General features: G+C 35.0%; 1 protein-coding gene across 4 annotated transcripts in view; it reads left to right on the forward strand.

The window, feature by feature from the left end:
• The window catches only part of SNTG1 (syntrophin gamma 1), a 325,066-nt gene that overhangs the window by 236,141 nt on the left and 64,677 nt on the right, over nt 1–24,248 (forward strand). For all 4 annotated transcript variants that reach the window (XM_069005956.1, XM_069005958.1, XM_069005959.1 and 1 more), the window contains one exon: nt 22,717–22,755. In XM_069005956.1, the coding sequence (XP_068862057.1) occupies nt 22,717–22,755 (39 nt within the window). The remainder of the gene's footprint in view (nt 1–22,716; nt 22,756–24,248) is intronic.

Consider the following 24,248-nt stretch of genomic DNA (forward strand, 5'->3'; position numbering starts at 1 on the left):
AACCCCAAAAATTTGAAAAACAAGTCCTGTATTCCCACATATCTCTAATAGTTGTGAAATATGGGTCCCTGCCTCCAAGACACCTTCTTGAACCTATATTCAATTGAAATTTTGTAAGGGTAATGTCAAAAACTCTTCTTTCATGATCTGATATGTCCACATGTGACACAAATATGATGTGACTGAGTTGCAGGATCAGCAGTATAGCCAGTATCTACAAGAGAGCAAGATAGCAGAAATGCAGGAGTAAAAGCAAAACCAAAATGCCTTGACATCATCACCATTTTTGAAAGGCAGTGTTGCTAACTGAACAGAAGCTGGAAGGTGGTGTCTGCAAGCAAACACATTTTTCCTGCAGGGGTTAGACTACCAATCTTTGTACAATATGAGAGAGAACTCCTATTATTATGCAACAAGATAGTTTAAATTTTAATGCAGAGGTACAGAAAATTATATTCTGACTATTAAGGAGAGATTTAAAAAAATCCATAGGCTGACTGATGTAGTTTACTTCATCTCAGATTTTCATCAAAAGACAGACCTCAGGTATGCACTCTTCTTCCACATCTTCAGGAGGTTAGCAAAAGTATCCTCCACTGTTTTAAGGATACTGACAGTGATACTGCTAATTTGAATTTCTTTGGCTCCCAAGAAGCCCTCTCTCATATGAGATGAAATACATTAAAATTACAGAACATGAATGGACTTGTATATTGGTGTGCAACCAAAATGCATAATATATAAATGCACTGCTGGAAGTGACTTAATGTCACACTGTAATTGATGAGGTGATGAATCTATAAAGATCATTCATTTCTGAAGATGGATTCCTCTCCAACTTGAGTCACTTAAATTGCATCTGTGTTAACAATTCACCAGTTTTATCAATAGCCAGAAGGGTTATATTAAACCTGAAGTTTTAGTCTAAGCAATCCTGATACTGAAGTTCATGTGCTGAAATCTGAATATGTTAAATTGGAAACTCTAATTCCTCTATGAACTGGTGAGGTTCTACATCTTTTTGTTACAATTTGGATGGCTGTCCAAAGCCAATTAAAAAGGGAACAAGCTGCTGCTTCTTTTCTTGCTAATGCTCTGAGTAGGAATTTTCAATTCAGTTGTTTCGATTCAGCTATGAACTATTTGCCTTTCCATGAACTTTTAAATTGTAGTAATTTTGGTGGTAGTCAATACGGATTTCTTGTCTTTAACATCTCTTTTGTTAAAGAATTTTAGGATGACAGTATACAATAGGTCAGGTAGCTTTTAAAGAAATTACTCTCTGGAAGAGTCTAAGAAAATAATTCAAAATCATGTACTCTGTAAAGAACCACCAGTTGCCAATACATCCCTAATTCATGTTCTGCAATTGTCAAGGAACTTAAAGGCAATTTTTTTAATGGCTTTAATACAGTAAAAGTCAGACATTTTAGGTCTTTGTAACAAAAGAATAATTTAAAAAAATACATATGAGTTAGCAACTTCTAGGATATAGCTTCATAGAATCTTTGGGCATTTATCCTCCCAACTCAGTATTTGTCACTTGTCCATTGCTTTCTCTGTGGCAGTTTTCTATACTGAGGGCAATAATATTTCTTTTGCTTTTCCTCTTCCATCATTTCTGTGAGAGACACTGCAACAGTTGCACATTTATGCTTCTTACCTTGAAGCCAGCACTTGACAGCAAAGAAACAACATGAACTTCATCAGACAGGAATGACAGACAGCTGAGGTAAAGTTGCTAAGCAGGATGTGGCAAAAAGTTTTAAGATTATCTTGAGAATGCCCACAAGATCTTAAAAGATTTAGTTCACAGTAACTTCACTTCATGCCATTATGTTGCATTTTTCTGGGTAAAATAAGGTATTTGTGAAAGTAATGAGGCACACATTACTGGTAGAAGCATAGCAATAGCATAAAAGCAGTAGGATCAAGAGGTCTACAAACTGAATATTGGCACAATGGATGTGTTTTCCAGAACCTAAGCCTTTGTTTTGAACAAAGTTTAAAAGTTCAATTGAACTTTAATCTTATACTTAAAGAGTAGTGCCTAGGGAAAGAAATGGCTGCTAAGAGAACAAATATATTTGTTTCACTTTCACTGGAAAAAAGAAAATGGTAATACCTTATCTTTACAGTGTTGAAGTTTGGGCAGAGGGATTCTTTAAACCATTAGGTAGAAGAGGAGACAAATGAGTACAAACAGGAGAAGAAAACTAATTCAATCTGTTCCACTCCTAGGAAGAATAAAATATCACAGCACTACATTCAGTGTTAGTAAGTTATCAGAAGAAATTAGTAGAACATGTTTAATTTTTTATGGTGGATACTACCACCAGTAAGAACATACTGGAATGTTATATTACATGAAAAAATCAATGTCACTCACATGAAGTGAACAGATTCCACATTTTAATATTTTAGTTAAAATGCAATGGCAAACTATCAGAATGCTCTGATGTTAGTAATTATGGAGTTTTCAGGGATTATGTACTCTTAGATGCCTTATGATCTGTGTATTACAATGATATTAAACTTTTTTTGTTTACTCAGCTATGCATGTTTGAAGAAAATCTGAAAACACCAACATTACTATCAAACCTCTTACATTATATTCTGCAGTAGTGCAAAATTAAAATACTGTCAGTAATTTAGAAGTGGAAAGCATTATAAAATGAAGGCCAAAACAAGAGAAAATTATCTCAAGTCTATCAAGTATTACTAACAGAATATTTTTACATATATGATTCACATTTCCCATGGCACAAATACTCAGATAAATTGGGCATTATTAATTAAATCCACATTCAACACTTTTTAAAGCAGTATTAGCTATTCAAGTGCTCACAGTGTTCTGACACTTTGAGTTTTTGTTCTGCATTCCATTCTCAAGCCTGTAAAGGGAAGACTATACAGATAGTCATTCCAGCACTGATACTGAGGTCTCTCCAGGGAAATTTAAAAATCAGAACTTGATACACATGTAACATACTGCTGCCATTTTTCTCCATATAGGATTCTCTTAAGGCATGGAGATCTACATGAATAACTGTAGTCAGTGCACCCTCAGGACTACATAGTCTAAATCACTACTTTTCCTCACTTCTTTTTTTTTTTTTTTAATGTAGGCTGTTATCAGCTGCACAACTAAAAGCACATTTGTTTCTATGTCACATTTATCAAGCATTACATATGGCCTCATCTGATATTTAATTATGTTTTTGGCAATTTGAGGTGTTTTTACAATAGAGGCAATTTTACAAACCTTTTATTTGTACCTTGTTTAAATAATTATGGGTGATTTTATTTCCTCCTAGATGTACTGATTTAGCTGCAAAGAAACTTAAGTCTTGCCAAACTGTATTGCTGTTTCTGCAGGGTGTTTAATCTGCATCTCTATGATGTACCTGAGTCTAAAGGGCAATGTGGCAGGTAGGAAAACAGTGCAAGAAACGAATATTTCTTTGAGAAATATTTCTTCAAGAATATTTATTCCAGAACTTTCTGGGAGATTTGTAAAAATAAACTTCTGTCTTCATAATTGGAGCATTTGTTATGACACATTCTGATTATGGTGACACCACTCATCAAAGAGACATGCAGTCTTGCAGTTTTGCTTTGGAATATACAGTGTAGACTTCAAGTACTCATGATAGGTTTTCAAAATAAATTAAATTTTCTTTCTATGCTTCTCCAAAATGTTGCATCTATTCATGCTACTTTTAATAATATCTTTTCTGTTTTGCTGTATACAAGTACACAATTTTTGCAGTGGTTAATAATATCTGATAAAAATATTAACATCTGTATTAGTATTATATAGAAATCTAAAATAAAATTGAAGACAAGCAATGTCCCTAGAGACAATACAATGCAAAGCCCTTATTTTAAATTTACCTGGTTTATATAAATCTTTAAAAAAAAAGATACATTCTTTCAGAGAGAATATTTTTGCAGTTTTGTATATGATGCTCTCACTCAGTAAAGAATCCCTGTACTTTGATTCATCCACTTTTGTTAGAAGTCAGATTAAATTTTATCCTTGTGCTAGTATTTAAATAAAAACAAAATTTCAATATGTTCTTTATTCTCTGCAGATCTATGTGGAAGTCTAAGATCTTTCTCTTCCCTCATTCTATTATTATTGAAGGCTTAATTAACACTTTATAATATAAACTATTATTTGCTTAGTTACAAGACACTTTGGAAGAATGTCACACTTGCTCTCAACATTCCACCCTGGTGAAGGGTAACAAGAAGCCTGTCATTTAGGGGAAAAAGCCCAAAACCAAACAACACCGCTTGATTGATTTTAAGTGGCAAAAAAATGATGACAAGAATAAAGGAAATAGGAGCAGTCCAACTGGGGATAAAGGTAAGCCATTTGGGGGTTTGCAGAGAGGTAACACATGGAAGAAGAAAGGACTCATTATAAGTTGCCCTTTCATGCCAAAATGCCAAGCTGCCCTTTCAGTAGCAGCTGGAGACTTCCAGCTACTGTAACCTAGTTTTTGTCATGCAGTAAAATGTTCAATATTCCACAATTCGTTTATTTTCAGTGAGAATGTGTTAAAAGTGCTGTTGAATCACAAACTGCTGTTGATAAAATAGCAACTGGGAAGTGGGAGGTTAGGCTATAATAACCTTTCTTTTTGTATTCCTTCTCTTTGCTATCTTAAAAAACCCACAACAAACACAAATATTATTTGTATTTAAAGCAGTGTAAACTTGTTTTTACATTCCTTTCCTTTTACTCACTTTTAAAATATATTTTTAAAAGGTGGCTACATCAAAAGTTCTGCCTTTCTTCCACAACCAGAGAATGAAAAGATAAAAAGAATTAAAAGAAATTTAAATGCACTCAAAAAGCTATAAAACACCTCAGGGTATACACTATTAGTAGCCTAATGTGTTGAAAGCACTTCCTCCATTTGGTTGTCTTGCTTCATAAAGTGCCATAGAGAGCAAGTGCATTCAAGCAGTGCACAGCTTATATTTGCCTGCAGAACAGAAGGGAGTCAGAGGAGAGGCAGAATAGTGGGGTAGAAGAGAGGAAATCCAGCCATTCCAGGACAGGTTTAAGAGGTTAGAGCAAATAAACCCCAACAGGCAAAAAAACAAATGATCACCAAGCTGCAAAGGAAAGGAGCCCCAAATACTTGTGAATTGCCATTCCCCTGCTAGCAAAAGGTATTGTGTAACTCTGTGACAAGATTTTTATCTCCTAAAAATACCTGGGGTAGTTAAGTGGAAAGTCTGAAATGTCTGAAATTATAGCTGTGCTGATCACCTATGTGGGCACCAACGTGATTGCAGGGTGTTTTGTCAGTTTTTCTCACTGGTTTGTTTATTTCAGAGAATGAGGTAATTACATCCAAAACTTGTTTCATACTATCACTGAGATCGTGAAGTCAGGCTTGAAAAACTGAGAATGAAGCACCTTGTTTCATTCTCATTTCCCAGTGCATGGTACTCTCTGACTTACTGCACTGAAAAACTATTAATTTCCTTTGAGAATTGGTACCTTTTTGAACTGTTTATAATGAGTGTATGAAAGGTTTCTGCTTTTTTTCTTTTTTTTCTAACTGTTTACAAATTTTTTAGCAATTTTGCAGGCTATAAAAAGGCATTTGCCTAACTGTACCTAACAGGAACTGTAATACAGTGAATCAAAAGAAATTTTTCTTTACTGCATTTATAAAATCACTTGATACAGCTTTTGGCCTTAATCTATAAAAATTGTATAAAACAACTTTTTGTTGCTCCATCTCTTTCTAAAATAGAGCCTGAAATCCTTTACTATATGGAATAATGTCTCAGAAGCTATTAATCACATATATTTGATCAATATTAAAATGAATATATATTTTTATATTTGATGCATGTAATCATGTAATTCTTATCCCCCCGTTTGCTTTTTTACGAGCCAATTACCAGTTACGCTTGAGTAGTTTTTCAAGAGAGCACTTAATGTGCTAAAGAGTACATAACAGGATCCTAAATTCTACCTTTGTATGAGACCTCCTGTGACAGGAAAGGTAGTCACTAATTTTTAGACACAGAATGAAAAAATCATAAAATACTGCTGGAAAGGAGGCAACCAGGCAGTTAAAGAATGCCTGTCCATCTCACCTGTGACTACTTAATGGTTCAGTGTCATAAAATACAACATAAAGTGCAGCTGGGGAAGAATTTGATTTGTGTTAATCCTTACACTTACTTTTAGCTGCATTAGCAGAAATGTGATGTAAGGTCAATGCAGATACACAATTTAGCTTGTCAACATGGTAATTCCAATTTTATTCATAAGGTTACTTTTTAAAAGCCAGAAGGCAAACCTTATTTATATTTCTAATTGCTGATAGATATTCTACTTCTCTTCCAGTGTGATGCATTGAAACCACACAGAATAGTAAAAAGTGTCCTTGTGCCCATTATATGCTGACCATTCAAGTAATAGAGCCCATTGTTCAGAGGTAGATTTGAATATGTACAAGTCTATGCAGATGTGATATATTTGCATGTTTTATTAGTTTCCTGTTTGTACAGATGATGAATCTTAATAAAAAACCAGAGTAAAATAGTATATGTTCAAATTCCAAAAATATTTATATGTCTGTTGGTGAACAAACACATAAGTTTATGGCTGTTTACTCCAGGGAAAAATCTGTTACCTGCCTAGGAGAAAATATTGTTTTCACTGTGTTTATTTCCTAAAGCAATTTTGTAAGGTAATAAAAAGGATGAAAAACTTCCTGTGATGTGTCAACATCCTGGGCCTTCTCACATAATTCGTTCAATTTAACATTGTCAAAGGAGTTTCAGCAGTTCTTCTTCTCTGGTATCTGATTGCCAAGGAACTAGACTTCTCTTTTTATAACTACTTTCTAATTCAGCTAAACTCACAGAAATGGTAGCTGTTTGTCCCTGAAAGGCAAGATCATCTCCACCCAAATTCCCTACGTAATAAAGGGATACTAAAAAATGTCTTCAAGACTTGAAGGAAGTGAACCCATCCTCTTAACATAGACAGTTACTTCTATCCCATTAACTATATGAAGAATACAGATATCTCCAGAGGGTAGTTCCATCTCCTTGAATTAAATACTTACCTCTCCCACTTCTAATGGGAAATGGCAAGAGGGTACTTTAGCATAATAGCCTACAGGTTGTTAGAGTCACCCTGACATGAGAGACAGGAATTCTCCATGCTACTCAGCCTGCAGCATGATGCCATCTGCCTCACTGCTGGCCAAAGGATGTCCAGGGACAGCGCAAGGCTGAGGCTGTGCTCCTCCTTCCAGAGGCTGTTCTCTGTGCTATCCATAGAGCTGCATGCAGAATTCTTGCCAATGCTGCTGACAGGAGACAAGAGGCTCATTCATACTGTCTGCTAGGATTCGTCCAGCAGGGGTACTGCTTGAGTGCAGCAGAAAAATACTTCTCTCCTGCAGCCTGAGTACTGTGTCTCCCATATCTTGGGTGGGTACTCTGGTATTACCTACCATGACCAAATTGGACGCTTCACTCCCTATACTACAGTGTAACTTTCATTTTTGCAGATTTTTTAACCCAGCTTAGTTCCCTGATTGTATAAACAGTGCAGCCCCACAAACAGTTGTGTTAGCACAGTTGAAAGGCTGGGTACATTGTGTGGATATATAAGCCAGATGAGAAAAGTCCACATGAACTTCTGCAGCCAAATTTTCCATGAAAGAGAAAGATCAGCAAAAATAGACCTCATGTAGACGTCTTTTACTTAGCAGCTGGGGATTTTCTGTATTTGTGAATGTTGTAGTCTGATAAGACTTCTTTACCTTCTTCCCTTCTTCTGTCTTCCTTTGCAATTCCCAGAAGTTTTAAAAACTAATGAAAGTGTCTCAGGTTTTGAGAAGAAATTAAAATCCATGCTTCTTGAGATGCTCTCACCTCATAGGAAGCATTCTGCACCATTTTGGAGTGCTGAGACTTCTTAACTTATGGCATAATTTGTGTGAAAAAAATTGCTTTGGGGAAGTCAGATTGATGCATAATGTTTTGGTATGCATGAGAAATGGACTCAATCATTGCTGAATAAAGTGTGTAAATAAAAATATTTCTTGCTTTTCTTTTCCTCTTTGCTTTCCCATTCATTGTGGCTGCTGTTTTCCCTTCCCAGGTGCAGATGTACCTGGGGAAAATTATGCTTTATTGTAGCATTATCACTGCATAGCGAAAATACAAATTTTACTGGGTATTTTTGGATATATATTTGTTTAATATTTCTTCACTGGACTATCAGCCTACAGCAGCTGTGTAGATTTAGAAGAAATCATAGCATCCATTGCTCTGCTTTACTATTTTGTTCAGAAAGGAAAAAATATTCCTCTTCTCTTATATGCATTTTGAAAAAGATGCACTGAGGATTCCCATTCATGTAGGAGGAAAGAGGTAATCAAAACATTGTGGAAGTAAAATGATGGAATAACCTAAACTGTCTCTAGAAGGGAAAAAAATGAATGTAAAGTTTAATCCTCAAAACCTTTAGTAAGGTGGATTTTATTGGTAAAGGTCCACAGAATTGTGAATATCATTTTAGTCAGGACCACTCACAAAGAAAGGTTCTGCCAAAAAGACAAAAAGGCCTGACATTTAGACACCTGTTCTACTGTTTCAGATCCCATTTCATGTATTAATTATTGTTAGTCACTTCCATGAAGTGTTCTGAGGTGTTGAAATGAGTTTTCCTGAGATACTCCAGATGTCTGGAAAGAAAGTCATGGAGTTTTTTATTGCAAGAGGAGTCATGGAAATGCAAATGTGAAACAAATCTTAAAGGGCCTTTGCTTTATGTTTATTAAATTAAGTACAAATGACCAATGACTACAGCAATGTTTGGGCTTTCACCTGTACATATTTTTGTATGATGGAGATGTTACAGGGAGTGAATATATTATTTTTATCAATTATTTTGTTCTATGCCAGGCAGAAGAACACAGGTGGCTCCTCAAACTCAAATTTAAGTAGTATGTGCATTCCATTTAAATGTTTTTCTCATTTTGTAACTGTAGAAATATTAATTTTAATGGGTTTACTTTTTTTGCATCATAAATAGAGTGTTCCATAAGGAGAAACATGTCCTTAGGCTGACATAACCCCTATAGAGTTATGGAGCTAACATTCTTTTCCTGCTCCTCTTTAAATAATTGAAAAGTCACAGTGTTTGATATCAGAATTATTTCCTTTTTCACCAGATTAACATAAATGGATCTTTATAATGCTGTATACACATAAACTATATTTTAAAATATTATAGCAAGCCAAATCCTAAGAGGCTATTGACAAGCTGTTTTAAACAGATTATTTTTAAAGTTATGTGCTTAACAAGATAGTCAGTATACCTCTCCAGACTATTTAGCAATGTATGTCTGCACCTTAATTAAGCTAGCTACTCTTGCTGCAGCAGCATGGCTGTTAGTTCATTCACTTACCAAACAGTGACCATAAACAGGATTTTCATCTCAAAAATATAAAAAGCAGCAGTCAGGAAAACAGTGTATGCAATTTGAATTAGAAAAAAAGAGTATTCTCTGTTGTTCAAATAGCACGCTCTAGAACATCTAGGCTTGCAGATGGCTCTACCAGTAAATTAATTTTCCATTCACATATCTGGATGGATTGTACGCCAAACCTGGCTTAAAGCAATTATAGCTCTCTGACCTCTGTTTAGTCTTCTGATCCAAAACCCACTTCTCTTTACCTTTGTAAGTTCATAGACCAAACCAAACCAAATCACATCTTAAGCACATATTATGCTTACATTTTTTAAAACCCTAGAAACAGACTCATGGAAACTTCCTACTGGTTCCTGGTTATAATACCACTCAATCTTTACAGTGGAGTGACTTAGGAGCCTGTTTGCATCTTGACCAGGTCATCAGCAAATAATAAACATGCCTCATAGCTTCACTGACCGTGTTGGTTTTATGTTGTCAAAAGACAACTCTGAGGCATGCTTTTTTTTCCTTTAGATTTGAATAGACAACCCTATAACTCCAGAAATGTTACACTTTCAGCTTAAAAAATGATAGTAATTTTTTTTTTTTTTTTGCATGTTGGCATCTTCTATCCCAAGCATTAGAAGATTAGAAAAGTTCATATTATTTAAGGGATTATTTTCAATAGTGCCAATCTTTTTATCAGTCTTTCATCCGCTTCTTAGTAGCTCTTGGTATTCTTTGTCTCTGTCACTGTGTTTATTCCTGTTATTTCAGTAGAATTTCCTTTAGAGCACAAGGGAGTCTACTAATACAGTGTTACCAGTGCTAAATAACTTCTTTTACATTTTCATATATGAATACTTTTATAATCAAAAATCAATAGATAGCCATATTTTGTGTAAGATGCATGCTCTACTAGTCCACTGGAAAGAAAAGGAAGTTTAAGAAGGGTCATGGCTAAATGAAGAAGTCTTCTGTATCCCAAAAAAAAGGAAGTAAGTAGCACAGTAGAATTTGTAACTAAGAGTGGGCTTGGGAAATATCCCTTGTCTACGTAGAACCAGAAATGTGGTAGGACAAGATGAGATCTCAGCTGGCAAGTGGTAAGAGTGAAAATAGTTTTGATGCATACCATTGATAACGGAGAGGACAAGAAAAGGGTTGGTTGACTCCATATTGAAAAGAAAATTGTCAGACAGTGACAAGAAAGAAAAGGTATTGAATGCTCTTTTTGATGAGAATTTACCCAAAAGGTCAATTATAAAGAGGTGATTGTCACCATTGATAAATGTGACACAATCTTGAATAAAGTCAGATCATCATAGAAACCAGAGAGGGTATTAGGTATACATTAATGAGAAGCATTTTAGAAATGTGCATTCCCAATACGTCCTCATTACATTACTTAAAACCTACAAGAGACTGAGCTTCTGTTCCAAATGCATTTGATAAGTACAGGAAGTTTTTAGATGAAATAAATAACATTGAAGTAGAAGTTATAAATTTTGTGTGGCACAGAACAACCAGTGCCTATGGTTTCAGGGTAAAAACTGTCTTTGTAGAACTTTATTTCATTACTGTTTTTTTTTCAGTTGTGACCAGCTTGAAACTAAATCTTTTGCAAATTGTAATGTGTTAACATCCACCTAATTACTGCTAAGAACAGTTAGTACTCATAGTGAAAGAGTGATTCTATATTTGATGGCATTGCTGCCTTCATTCATCTTCAGGACTTTCTCCTCCGTGGGCTTTGAGCTTATGCTCTCACAGCAGTCTATGCTTTAAGAATAGGCATGATATTATTCAGATATTTAGTTGCTTTGTTCAGTTCTAATTTCTCATAATAACACACCATTTTTATATATATTACTATTTTAAGTGTTTTTATAATAGTGTCAAGTTTATGCAGTTAATTCTCTCATTGTGGCAATATATAATAATGTAACCACATACAATTTTACTTATTACTCAGCATCTGTTTTTCTTACAGCTTGACATATGCATTTCCCTTGTAAATTACAGCTTTTGTGTTCTTCTACTTATGCCATTGTCTTCATCATTATACCTTTGCTGAATAATTTGTTTCCTGATTTTCCTTTTAACTATAGTGCTGGAGTCATTTTCTCAGCAAGTGTGTGCATGCCTTTTTCTTTCAGGGAAGATAATGTCCATAATAGATAACTAGAACTTCACTAAAGTAATGAGAAAAGACATTGTGGAAAAAAAAAAGAATATTTTTAAAATTGATTCCAGTAATTTAAGTGTCATAGGGATGGTTCTTCCTTCGATATAATTTTTAATGTTGAAACTTAAAGAAATTTACACATGTTGCTGTCTTGAAAATGTGGGACACTATTATTTGTATTTATATTTGTATTTATATGGCATTATAGAATCTTAGAACCCCAGGTGGAAGGGGACCTTGAGGATCATCTGATCCCGTCTTTCTTGGCAAAGACACAGTCTAGACAAGATGCCCAGAACCACATTCAGGTGAATCTCAAAAGTATCCAAAGCTGGGGAATCCACAGCTTCCCTGGGGAGGTTTTTCCAGTGACTGATTGTTCTCATTGTCAAAACTTTTCCTCTTGTGTTTAATTAGAATCTCCACAGGAGTATCTTGTATTCATTATCCCTGTCTTTTCCCTGTGACTCCTTGTAAAAAGGGAGTCTCCATCTTCTTTGTAGTCACTTTTTAAATACTGGAACATGTAATAAGGTCTACCCTAACCCTTCTTCTTTCAAGGCTGAATAATCCTAGTTCTTTTAGCCCTTCCTTGTATGGCAGGCTTCCCAGTCCTTTGACTGTCTTTGTGGTTCTTCTATGGACCCTCTCTAAATCACGTTTGAACTACAAGAAATACTGGTAGAGCAAAAAATCTATACTTTTGACTAAACAATCTCCCTGACTGCTGAAATGCAATTAGGCAGGGAGTTGTTGTTCTGAAATCTGTCCAAAATGCACACTAAAGAAAAAGTCATCTATAAATTTGTTTGTAACATCCTCAGTGCCTGTCTTAGCCATTCTTAATGGCAATAAATTGTCAGTTTATGAGAGGTTGGAGAAAATCCCATTGATCTTAACTATATACCTCTTCCTATTTAAGGATTACAAGATCATATCCAAAGCAAAAAAAAATATGCCATCTATTATTGGTGTCAGTTTAACACTATTGTTAAAGTTAAATGGTCCTTTAACACACTTCTCAAAGAAGAAGAAGGAAAAATAAAGAGTCTGAGCTTGAAAATTAATTCATTTGTGCAAAAAATTTTACCCTACTCATTTTTCTCCCTTGACATCTTCTACCCTTTGACCTACCTTTCATCCATGGTCCACTGATACACAGCTCTTTACACTTGTATTTGACCATATTGATCAGTATTTGAGCATTCCTTTTCAGAAATTCCAGAAGAGACTAGAGAAAACACATATTTGCAGATATTTTTGCATACTATTTTACAATGAATTCTCCGTTATGAGGTAAAATTGGAGATCAGTACAGAGAACTGTATTCCTTAGAAGGGAATGAAATACAAGATTTTTTAAGCTAATGGCTCAGCAGCTTGTTATGAGAAAGAATGTTAAGGAGAGTCCAATCTTTCCTATTTATGGCAACATGGAAGCTTTACTGCAAAAGAGTTTCTCATTAAAACTCAGCTCAGGGTATAACTGAATACAGTGCTAGAGTGAGTCTGTGATTAATCTGAATACAGAGTAGAGTGAAGCCTGTTCTGTGTAAGGAGGAGGGGCACGGTGTATTTTATAAAATATGAGGACATGACTTTTAAATATACAATCACTACAAAGTAATTTTGTAGTGTTTCAAGTGAAATTTAAAATGATGCGTTATACAGATGAATGGGGAGCTTCCAGCAGAAGCACGCACTGAAAAACTTGGAGGTTTGTACTTATCTTACAGTGACATATGAAATTTCTTTTCCTTTTGTAATATAAAATTTACCAGATGTGTTAATACCAAGTTTATTATCATGTAAACCTAATTCTCAACAGCTATTTCATATTATGTCAAGCAAATTATCTAAGTAATGTAATAACGAGAGATTCTTTTAGCTCACAAGCAGTTTATCTGGTGCTGTCAGCCAAATTGTCTTGTAAATATTGCTGTTATTTCTGAGAGCTTCAAGAGAATAGAATTGTGTAATTCTTTTAGACAGAAGAAGTGAAATGTGACACAATACAACAAAGACAAGGTGCTTCTATAATTTTATTTTTAATCCACTCAAACTAAAGTAAATGAATGGGTTGATTATGGAGTGGTGGAAGATATAGTGCCTGTAAAGACTACAGAAAGCCTCTTTAGTTTGTTGCCTCAGGTAAAGGTATTTGTCTATGCCACTAGCAACTGGCCAATTTAATGAATGTTGCCAGCAGGAATTCATTTTAGACTGGTATACTGTGGTGTAAGTATTAAATGTATTTAAAATATCACTGGGTACATTTCTATTAGGTTCTGTCAAGAGGGTTAATTGTCTCATGTTATATATAATTGTGTATGATGTGACTGTATAAAATTCCTCATTTCTTTGGTTATTTTACTACCCCTTTTGTCATATGAAATGCTAGAGTGTGAACTAAAAATGTACCAAACTGAAACGTCCTGAACCAATGCAAGCATGGCAAACTGTGAGCTCTTCATGGGCAAGGTCAGTAGACTGCCTGTAGACTGAGGCCAGAGGAACAAAACAAGTTTAGTTGCAGTCTTCAACAGACTGCTTTATTCTATTTCAGTCTAGTCAGAATGAAAAGACCAGGTTGGAAAGAGGGACCTAAAAGGCAAGGAGCTATTTGACTCAGTAAAGAAGTGGGTCAAAAGCTGTGGATAAGACTCCTATTGGGAAGGAATACAAGGAGAGTAATGAGCTTGAGCAAACATATTGTATACAGAGCAAACCTATGATGAAAATGTAAGTTGTGTTGTGAGGTATTTTTCTTCCAATACTTGCTAACAGTTCAAGTGGAAACTTTAGATGGGAACCAAAACTACAGGTGTCTAAATCCAAATCTTAAACTGAATTTGTAGGAGTTGTGGTTTGCAGTTCCCTTCCCAAAGAAGGCTGATGGGAGAAGGTACCTCAGCTGTAACATATATGCTGGTGAAATCTCATAAGAAGTGGGTAGAGAAATTACATGAGAAAGCTGTCAGAGAGAGTGAAATCAGGAATGGGGGTGTGGAGAAGATGATTGGTAACAAGCCGGGAAGATCTACAATAGCACCTACTGCGAATGAGGAGAACCTAGCTAACAAGATACTTCAACTCACAGGTCTTCTTCAGAGGGAAATGATCCCTTCTCAGGCAGTGATGCATTATAATCACTGGAGCTGAAGTTTCAAGCTTGAATGACAGAGTGGATTGAAAATAAAATGAAAGCCTGGCAGGCTGGAAAAGCTGTGAGATTAAGGATCATTCTTCCCATGAGGAAGAGATGTATTGGTTGGTCGTGAGTGTCTCACTCCTGTGTGTGATGAAAACTTCGGTCTAGCGTCTGGACCTAATATTGTGGGGAGCCTTCTGTCTCCCAGGAGCTTAAATCTGAGGGATATTGCCAAAGCCATCTAGTCAAATGACAATTAGCTGGGACTGCTCATTCATGCAGGCGTGACTGATTTCAGTGTCAGTCTAAGCAGATAAAAAGTGGCTGTGAGACTTGAAGGAAGGCTGAGGGGGTCAGAGCTGTTGTAATGTGCTAGTCAGTCCTCCTGGTCATTCAGGAAAAATGTGTGTCCTACAGTGCTCATATGCAGAAGTATCATATGCAGTAGGCTCTGGCTTCTTTGACAATAGCATGAACTTGAAATGGAACTGAAATGGAGCTGGCTTTGCCTGAAGAAAAGAATAACGTTTCAACTTAAAAAAAACTACACAAAGGGCAAGCAGTTTCTTCTTTGGTTCTGTGATGGATTACATGAGAAGCAACGGGATTAAACTGCAACTGGAAAGAGTCTGGTTCAATATAAGGAAAACTTCCAGTGCTAAGTAGAGCTGTAGTTGCTAATAGATTGACTTATGAGGCATTAAGAGACTCATCATGGCAGGACTGTACAAATGGGTTTGAGAAACAGCTTTAATCTATTGAGTTGCTTTTCAGCCATATGTTTCTGTTCTTTTGTATTATCATAGAATGAACAAATTCATATCAGTGCTTGCAACTTGCATTCAGAAATACTAGGATAAGACAAACTACAGCTACCATTAAATTAAAGCTTTCCCCCTGTTCCTTTGTCATTCTGCAAAAAATTCTGAAAGTAAATACTATATTCTAGATATTATATTGTCTAAATGTTATGTTGTAATGAAATTGTAAGTGAAAAGTAAAATTGAAGTTGGACTTATCTATATCATTTAATTGCCTTGAAAAATTAGGAGGTAATGAAGTCTGGTATTTTAAACCAGGAGAGACATATAGATCGATTTTTAACAATTTAATAGTCTGGTTTCTGCTGGAAAAATGACATGGCTTCCTTACTCTGCAGTAGTAAGTAAGACCAGCTTTTTTTACTCTTAATGTGATTGATACTGCAGTAATCATACTCCAGTGAGCAACTGCTATTATGATATAAGCCACAATTATCCAGTTGCATTTCATTATCTGAAGCAATGATCCCTTCTGCTCTCCTCCTGGGTCAGGTTTTTTTTCACATCTTTTCAATTCTTATTGTTCACAGTCCTTCTAATACATCTTCAGTATAGAGACATATGTTTCTTTCAGATGGGACCATAATAGCTTCTTCAAGCACTGGATTTAATTTGTTTTCCGTGTCTCTAATAATACGCATGTTGCTGTTGGTATTTTATTTATGAAGATTCACTGTTATAAAACTCTGTTTGTAACACATGTATCTTCTTTAAAGAGGCACAATAGCAATATTGTCATTAAGGTAACATACAGTTTTAGGAACGGCTGTTAAATATTGCAGCATTAAGTGAAGCCATTCATCTGTTAAATAAAAAAACCCACAACACTTCTTAATTTTTTTTTTTTTTAATTTGAGTAAAATTAATTGCATTCCTATTATTGGAACATCACAGATGTTTGAAGAGTAGGTTTGTTTTGTCCTTAAGCTCTCACTATACTTTCCTGTAATAGGTGCAAATCTGGTATTTCTTTCTGATATTCATCCATTACTGCTGTGCTTGGAGTGTTCAGTGTATCACTGAATCCCTTTGAGTGAAAAAGGAAAGGTTGGATAGTACGCAGGTTTTTGATCCCATTTCAAATGGCCATTTGTGCTTTGATAGTGCTTTTACATGTCCTAAATTAATAATAACTCTCAATATACGAATATTTTCTTTCAAAAGCTCACCACCTCTCTTAGGAAGGATTAGTATACATCTACTTCTGTTTTTGGGGGTGCATTCCTGAGTTTTACTAGCCATATTTTGTTGTCCCAAAAATATTTATCAAATAAATACCAGCATCTATTGGAACTCATGAAAACATGGAAGCCCTCTGCATATTTTGTGCAACTGGCTAATACAAAGGCAGTCAGTAGAATTTAAAAGGAAGCTTGTAGAGTTCTGCTTTCCAGATGAGACCTCAAGACTATCCCAGGCCTCTCTTCCTCTCCTTGTATGTAGGATTAAAACGAAACCTTTTAGTTTCCATATGGATGAAGATGATCCGTGAGCACTGTTATACTGTACCAGAATAAAGATCCATCTATTCCTGTGTTTGGTGATAACAAAAGCATAATTTTATTTCCCTTTCTCTTTCCAGCCATCTGCTACTTTAGGACTTCTTCAGACAGCTGATTAGGGACTTCCTGGATTATGTCTATTGTGCCCTCATTGTCTATAAAATTGAGAAATATTTGATCTCTTTTTTGTAATTTTTTGGCTCCCAAGAGAGATTTTATAACCTTGATTATATAAGCTGAAACATACCATCTTGGTTCTCACTTTTGTTCTCATCTAGGAACCATAGTGAGGATGACTCAGCCTGCAGGTATCTATAGGAACAGACTCGAAAGCAGAGGTCATGCCTGTGCTTATGCATTATTCAGTGTTAAATCAAGCCTCTCCTCTATGTAACTGTTCATATATTCTGGAGTTTTTCCCTTTCTTCCTTCAAGGAAGTTGATGCTGAGTTCCTTCAGGCTGAGTGTATCTGCAATCCAGTGTGCCTAGTCTTGAGAAAAATCCAACTAGGACATGAAAATACTAGAAATTATGGAAGTAATCCCAATCTTTTATCCTTTGAACCATTAAGCTGGTAAAATGTGATCAACACACAACAGAGAATGATGCCATCACTGGTAGGTCAAGAACCAGATGTGAATGTTGCATTAAATACTTCTATGCTCCGTATTTTCCAGAACATATTGACTGATCATTATGCATAACTTAGCTTATATGGATTTTTAGTGTGAACTCTAAAATCTACTGCAGCTTGTAAAACCAGCATCAAGAATTGCTATATTCAGTCTATAGGCAATTATACATATATCTGAATGCCTTCACCAATGTATTATGTATTTTGTATGGGCTTTTGCATGCTTCTTTCAAATCTTCTCTGATTCTTTCAATGAACATATACTTTTGGATAACAAAGTTTCACAATCTTACCACAACTTACCTATCCCACTGAGCAAAAAAAGCCTAGCAAGGACAGAAAGTAAGACTAGCCAAATACTAATTTCAAGTTTTATGTACTCTTTCTTACTCATTCATTAACATAAGATTATCACAGCATGGACTCATGTTTTCTTCCAAATTGTAATGATCTTGCTTCCTGTTTGGAATCACTTAACATCCCAATGGCACAAACTGTATTGTTGCTTGTCTTCATCTCAGTGCATGAGATGAAGAACTAGCTAATGAATTTGCATTTTGCTCAATCTATTATATTTTAATTACCTGTTAATGAATGTAAATCAGCAGTTGTGTAATGCAAACAATTGATGGAGAAGGTTACAGAGTCTAAATGGTTTAGGGAAATCCATATATATGGCTAGCATAAATTAAAAAATAAAGGGTTCTTTTTTAATTGGAAGATTACTGTGACCTGCAAAGTTATGTGATATCTACAGACTGCAAGAAAATAAGAGATCAAGTCATATGTGAAAGTGTGGGAGAATCTTATTTACTGCCTAAGTCAGCAAAATACTGAGCAGGAACTGGTGCCACTTGTTTCATATCTTGGCCTTCTGTCTTGGCTGTTCCCCTAGGTACTCCAAGGGAATGGTCTCTGTCAGGATCTCTGTCCTAACACTACTATGTTATTTTTTCTTGCAGAGGACCAGTTGTGTTACCTGAGTCTTACACTGTATATTAATCATCTTTCCTATTATGCCTTTAGAACTCCAATTTACAATACAGTTTGTAATTAAATAGGATCAAAGCAGGTGTGGTATACATAGATTTTTCAAGTGTCTGATTGCTTCTATTTAAATTTTTAAGGATTGGAGAAACCTGGAATCTCTTGATCTTACTACTCTTAAGAGTCCTTAGTGCTCACTGAAAGTTACATTTCCTCATCATCTCATGGAGATGCAGTGACTAAATTGGAATAAATAGCAAATTTCATTAATATAAATAAGTAAGAAAGGTCAAACATACCCCTAATAAATAGTAGTTTTCAAATCACACTTTAAAATCTTCATATGGAAACTGAAAATAGTTATTGATGTGCTATTTGCTCAAAGAAGGTCTGAAATAGCATCTCTCAGAGGAGTCAACAATTCAGTTCAGCTTTAACTGAATGTGAAAGTTTAAAACCCAGCTTTTATGAGCTTAATCAGCTGTATTTCAGCTGAGAGCAACAATGATAGGCTACAATTCATGCAAGAAGATAATAGCATGGAGCAATATTCTTTTGCATTACTGCTTCTCTGGCATGAAGACTTTTAAGTAATAAAATTTCAAAAGCCCCAAACATTTGCAATCATCTGCACACCTGAAGCCAAAGTCTGCTAATTTGTGTACATGCTGAGAAGTGCTCTGTTCCATGTTCTTTTTGTTTCCTCTGCAGAGCAGGCACAGCCATCATTGTGAAAATATCAATCTGTGATTGCAACATCTCGTGCACAAAAATGACTGAATTTGGCCATGGGCCATTCTTCATCATGTTCCACTTCATATCATCTCCCTGCCCAGTATTCGTCATGTCTGTGATGTCCAAACATACTGCCAGATGAAATTTTGGAACATATCTAGTCAAGTGTATTTGTACCATTAACAAGCAGTTCTGCTTCGAAATCATCCTTGATAGTTTTCATGAAAATATACTCTTCCCTTCCCTGGAATTGTTCAAAGCCAGAGCTCTGGATGGAACTCTGAACAACCTGCTCTAGTGAAAGGTGTCCCTGACCATGGTAAGGGTGTTGGAACTAGATGATCTTTAATGTTCCCTCCAATCTAAACCATTCTATGATTCTGTAATCCCATTATTGGTCTCATATCATCACCACCTGCCTATCTGCTTGTCAGATGCAAGATACTGCAGAGACTTTCCTTTTGACTCCTTCTTCCTCCTTCTACCTTGAGCTGATCATGAGACTCCAAATTACTTTTTGTATGGTGTTCTTAGATTTTTTTTTTCCTAATTTGCATTCATAGAAATTGAACCAGAATAGAATATCATCCCTCAGCACCTGGTTTTTGTGCTTGAAATGGAAGCAGGTAGTTCTGGCTAGCTTCAAATCAGCTGACATTATCTTTGCCTTCAGAAAAGAGCTTGTTTTCTAACTTCTTCTTGTGTCTCCTTTTGTGCCATTCCTGATTTTTAATTGCTCTGTATAAACACATCTTTCTAAAGAATATTCTCAGAATGCCTCTTTTTTTTTTTTTACTGTAAGTATCCGCTGGTGTGTTTTATTTAAAAATATTACATTCATGTATATTTGCAGTGTATTGTACTGTTGTCCTCTGATAAAAACAAATTCCATTTAATTGCATCAGTTACATGGTGGTGTGTGCTGTGATTGTGCTTAATAACTCATAGTATTACAATGAGTTCAGTAAAGTAATGGAAGACTGAAGCAACAGTTGTCTTTCAGGTAACCTGTAAAGTAACAAGATTTTTTTTCCTCTTTTCATGTATGGAAAATCTTTACTTTTAGGTTTTAATTGCCAAATATTATAGATCTGTAAATTAAATTTTACTCAATGTACATTGTAACATGCTGGGAAGAACATATGAGTGCCACCCAATTGTAGAACTTTTTTTTTCTGTAATGTCCAAATTTATGCATGTGAATGATGAACATTTAGGTGTTCCTAAAACTAATCATACTTAACAATTTTTATTTTCAGGTAGACTTGAACAACTATAATGCAATTTTCAAACTGTAAAAGAATTTAAAATAATTCATTTCAAGAAATCACCATATGAACTGAAAGATAAACATATTTGTTTTAATTATCAAAATAACAGTGGTTAAAACAACCATGTAATGCAGGTGCTTAGATCGTACTTTACAAAAATGAGCTGGAAATTTTTTAATGAGAAAATGATGTTTCAAGTATGTATTTACATTTTACAGGAACATTCAAAGTACACTAATGCACTTTGTATCTGTTAAAAAAAATGCAATCTCTGTGTTTGAAGTAAACAAAACCAGCCCTAAATTATTTAATCTGTAACTGTGACTTGCCACTAAATAGATATTTTCAGTGTTTTGTTTAGAAAATAAAATCTCTTTTTGTTAACATTGTTCTTTCATAATTTAAAATTTTCAGGCTTTTTGCTTAAATTAGATGAAAATACATGGTTTTGACAAGGACTTATTAGTTTCTACTAACACAAACAGGGATTTATCATGCTGGAGTAATTAATGTTTGATTTAGGAATAAATACCAGAAGTCTTTGAATATTTTTTTCTGTCAAAAAATGTGGGTTTTATTTCCTTTTTCTTTAAAATAACATATAAGATAGTTGTTATCTTGTATGGATTAATTTTATACTATTTCTTTGTCCATTCAATCTCCTAGCTCCTCTAATGCTCCTCCTTACCTAGAATTGAAGAAAGGAGGAAGCTGAGGCTAGTGCACATGCAAGAAGGAAGGATAGAAATGCTCTTCTGACAATTTTGGTGCAGGATAAATTTGAAAACCAACTGAAATTGCTTGCAGCATGTTCTTGACAGTGGGAATTATCCTTTGATAGCAAAACTGTGGGATGTCAGTGACAGACTTGCTCAGTATTTGCATGAGGAATGCAAAGAGCTTGCTGCTGCAGCCTGGTTTTGAAGTCAGCAAAACACAGTTTTTGCCACTCACATCTCTGCATGCAGTTGTTTAGGGACAGCACTGTGAACACTGGAGTGAGTGAAGTTCAGTGGTGATTCTTCTTTTCTTCATGAAGGTTGGTTGAAGCAGTTTAATGTTATATTGTGGTTTCCAGATCATTCAGATACATTCTATATAGATAGTTGACAATGTCTTTGATTTAAATATGTGTTTATTCTAGGTATTAAGTATCTGTCATGAATGAACATTTTAGATTTTCTAGGTTGTCAAAAGCTTTCAGAGCTTATGCTTAAAAAACAACATTTCTGTTTTAGTAATGGGAGGAATGGGTATGCTCTACACATAATTATTTTTGTATTGGACACTTCTGTGTCAGAAAGCTGGCAATGTTTGTTTTAGATGGAGTCCATGAACTGCAGGGGTAAACATGAACTCCTCATGAATTAGTTGTCTCAGATTGGTTTTCTCTTTACTTTTCACCTAGGGATATCATTGAATGTTTTAAGAAAAAATTACTTGAAGAATTATCAGAAGTGATTTTGCATACTTGGTTTTGTGCCTAGAATAAACGGGTAGAGTAAGGGATGTTTCCAAATCTGTTCCAGTCCAAATTTTCTTAAGGAAAGGAACTTGCTTAAAGTTTGATGACTGTGGTGGTTGGCAGTTAGTTGCTCTGATGTAATTTTATGTAGAGTTAAATTTTCTAGTTTATTTTATAGCTTCTAAGAAGAAGAAGAAAAAAAATACGTAGTGTTTTAGAATTTAGAAATAATTTTGCATGTATTCACCTCTCCTGTATTCTGAACAGCAGAATGAACCACAAAGTGACCACAGAAATAAACCATTATTCAAAAGAGCTTGTCAAAGGTTTCAGTCCCTTTACTGCAGGAAATTTTATTGTCTTTTTTGAAAGCATCATTTGAAAGGGACAGTCTGATATATCTGTCTAAAATCCAGTTGGTTTTTTTGGTTTTGGTTTTTCTTCTAGTGACTGAGTATTAATCTATTTCTTTATTCATTTTTATAGATTAAAAAAATCAACAGGAATTTTCCCGTTAACCAGCAGGTAAGAAAAAGAACGTTTGGGTTTTTTTTATTTAGAATTCTAATTTTCATTTTAACTATCTTTAATTGTGTGGTAGCTGTTCATTATTCTAACTGAGGAATTCTCAGTAGATTTTCTTTAGAGAGTACCTTGGTGTTTCTACTTTCTCATCTCAAAAGAAATTGGAGTGTTTCATCAAAGTAAGAACACACCTAATTTTTTCAAATTAACCTATTTGATGCAGGTATATACTTCAGATTGTGTCTTACCAATTTTACTCTAAAAGGGGAATGTTATTATCTTTTACACAATTAGCCTGAATACGTCAATGTTCCAAAATTCTAAAAATGTATGGTCTTTTGGGGTTTTTTGGGTTTTTTTTGCCTATTGACAAATGAAGGCATAAAAATTAATATTTGCACAACGTTATGGAGCAGGCCAGTAGCAGAATTTTGAATAAACAGAATCTGATGGTCTTCCAGTTCATCCACAGGCAGTCTCACATTACTGGAAGAAACTGGAGTATCTTTCAAAAAGAAAGTAGGATTCCTTGAATAGGGATGCTTTCTTGTAAAATGTATTATGAGCACAATTGCTGCTATTCTCGACATCTCTGTATGAGGTGATGGGGTCCAGAAGGGATAGATCTTTTCCTCTTGAAAAATCTGTTCTTCCCACAATTATTTTTAGAGACACAAACCTAGAGGCAGTTTCTAATTTCTAGAGACCCTAGTAAGAATGGACAGCAGCCACACCTCCTCAAAAGGATCAAGGTATCTTTTAGAAAACTATGTAAACAAAGTAAGAATGAAAATTATCAGGGTAAAGCTCAGTACACTGTAAAGTTAATTAATTATGTATGTGTTGTGTGTATGACAACTATTATGATGATTTCCTTTTAAGAGACATTTGATAAGGGGAAACAGAGGAACCTTATTCATAAGAAGGAAAAACTACTTCCTTGTAGCAGGAGTGAGGTGTAGATATGTATAGGAATGAGCTGTAATCTTGCCTTCAAGAGGACAGATTTGAGAAAGAAAAGTGCTTTCATCTCCCTTACACCACATCTTCAGTTAGTCAACGTATTTCTCAGTTCCCTGTCTCTGGTCCAACTTTACGTATGTGGAATTGTGCTGAGTGTAACTCACAAAGGAGGAAGATACATTTATTTTGTTTTCTGTTTACTTGATGAGAAGATCCCCAAATGTAATAAATTAATGACAATAACAATAATATAATGCTACTAATAGTAACAATTAGGACAACTATGTGGGTAAGTATAAATGAAGCTGCAAAAAATGGAGTTAATTTGGGCATTTTCAGAATAGTTTATATAACATCAGATGCAGACCGTGCAAAGATATGCTCCTGTCTCAAAAGAGGGAAGAAGATACTGCCTAGTGAACAAAAAGCAGTTAACTAGGTCCATTTTCACTGTTATGATTTACCCTGAACTTGTCTCTTTGTTTTTATTACTGTAAAAATAAAGACCACAAAAATATAAACAACAGTTA

Source organism: Aphelocoma coerulescens, chromosome 2 (genome assembly GCF_041296385.1).
Source record: "Aphelocoma coerulescens isolate FSJ_1873_10779 chromosome 2, UR_Acoe_1.0, whole genome shotgun sequence".
NCBI lineage: Eukaryota > Metazoa > Chordata > Aves > Passeriformes > Corvidae > Aphelocoma > Aphelocoma coerulescens.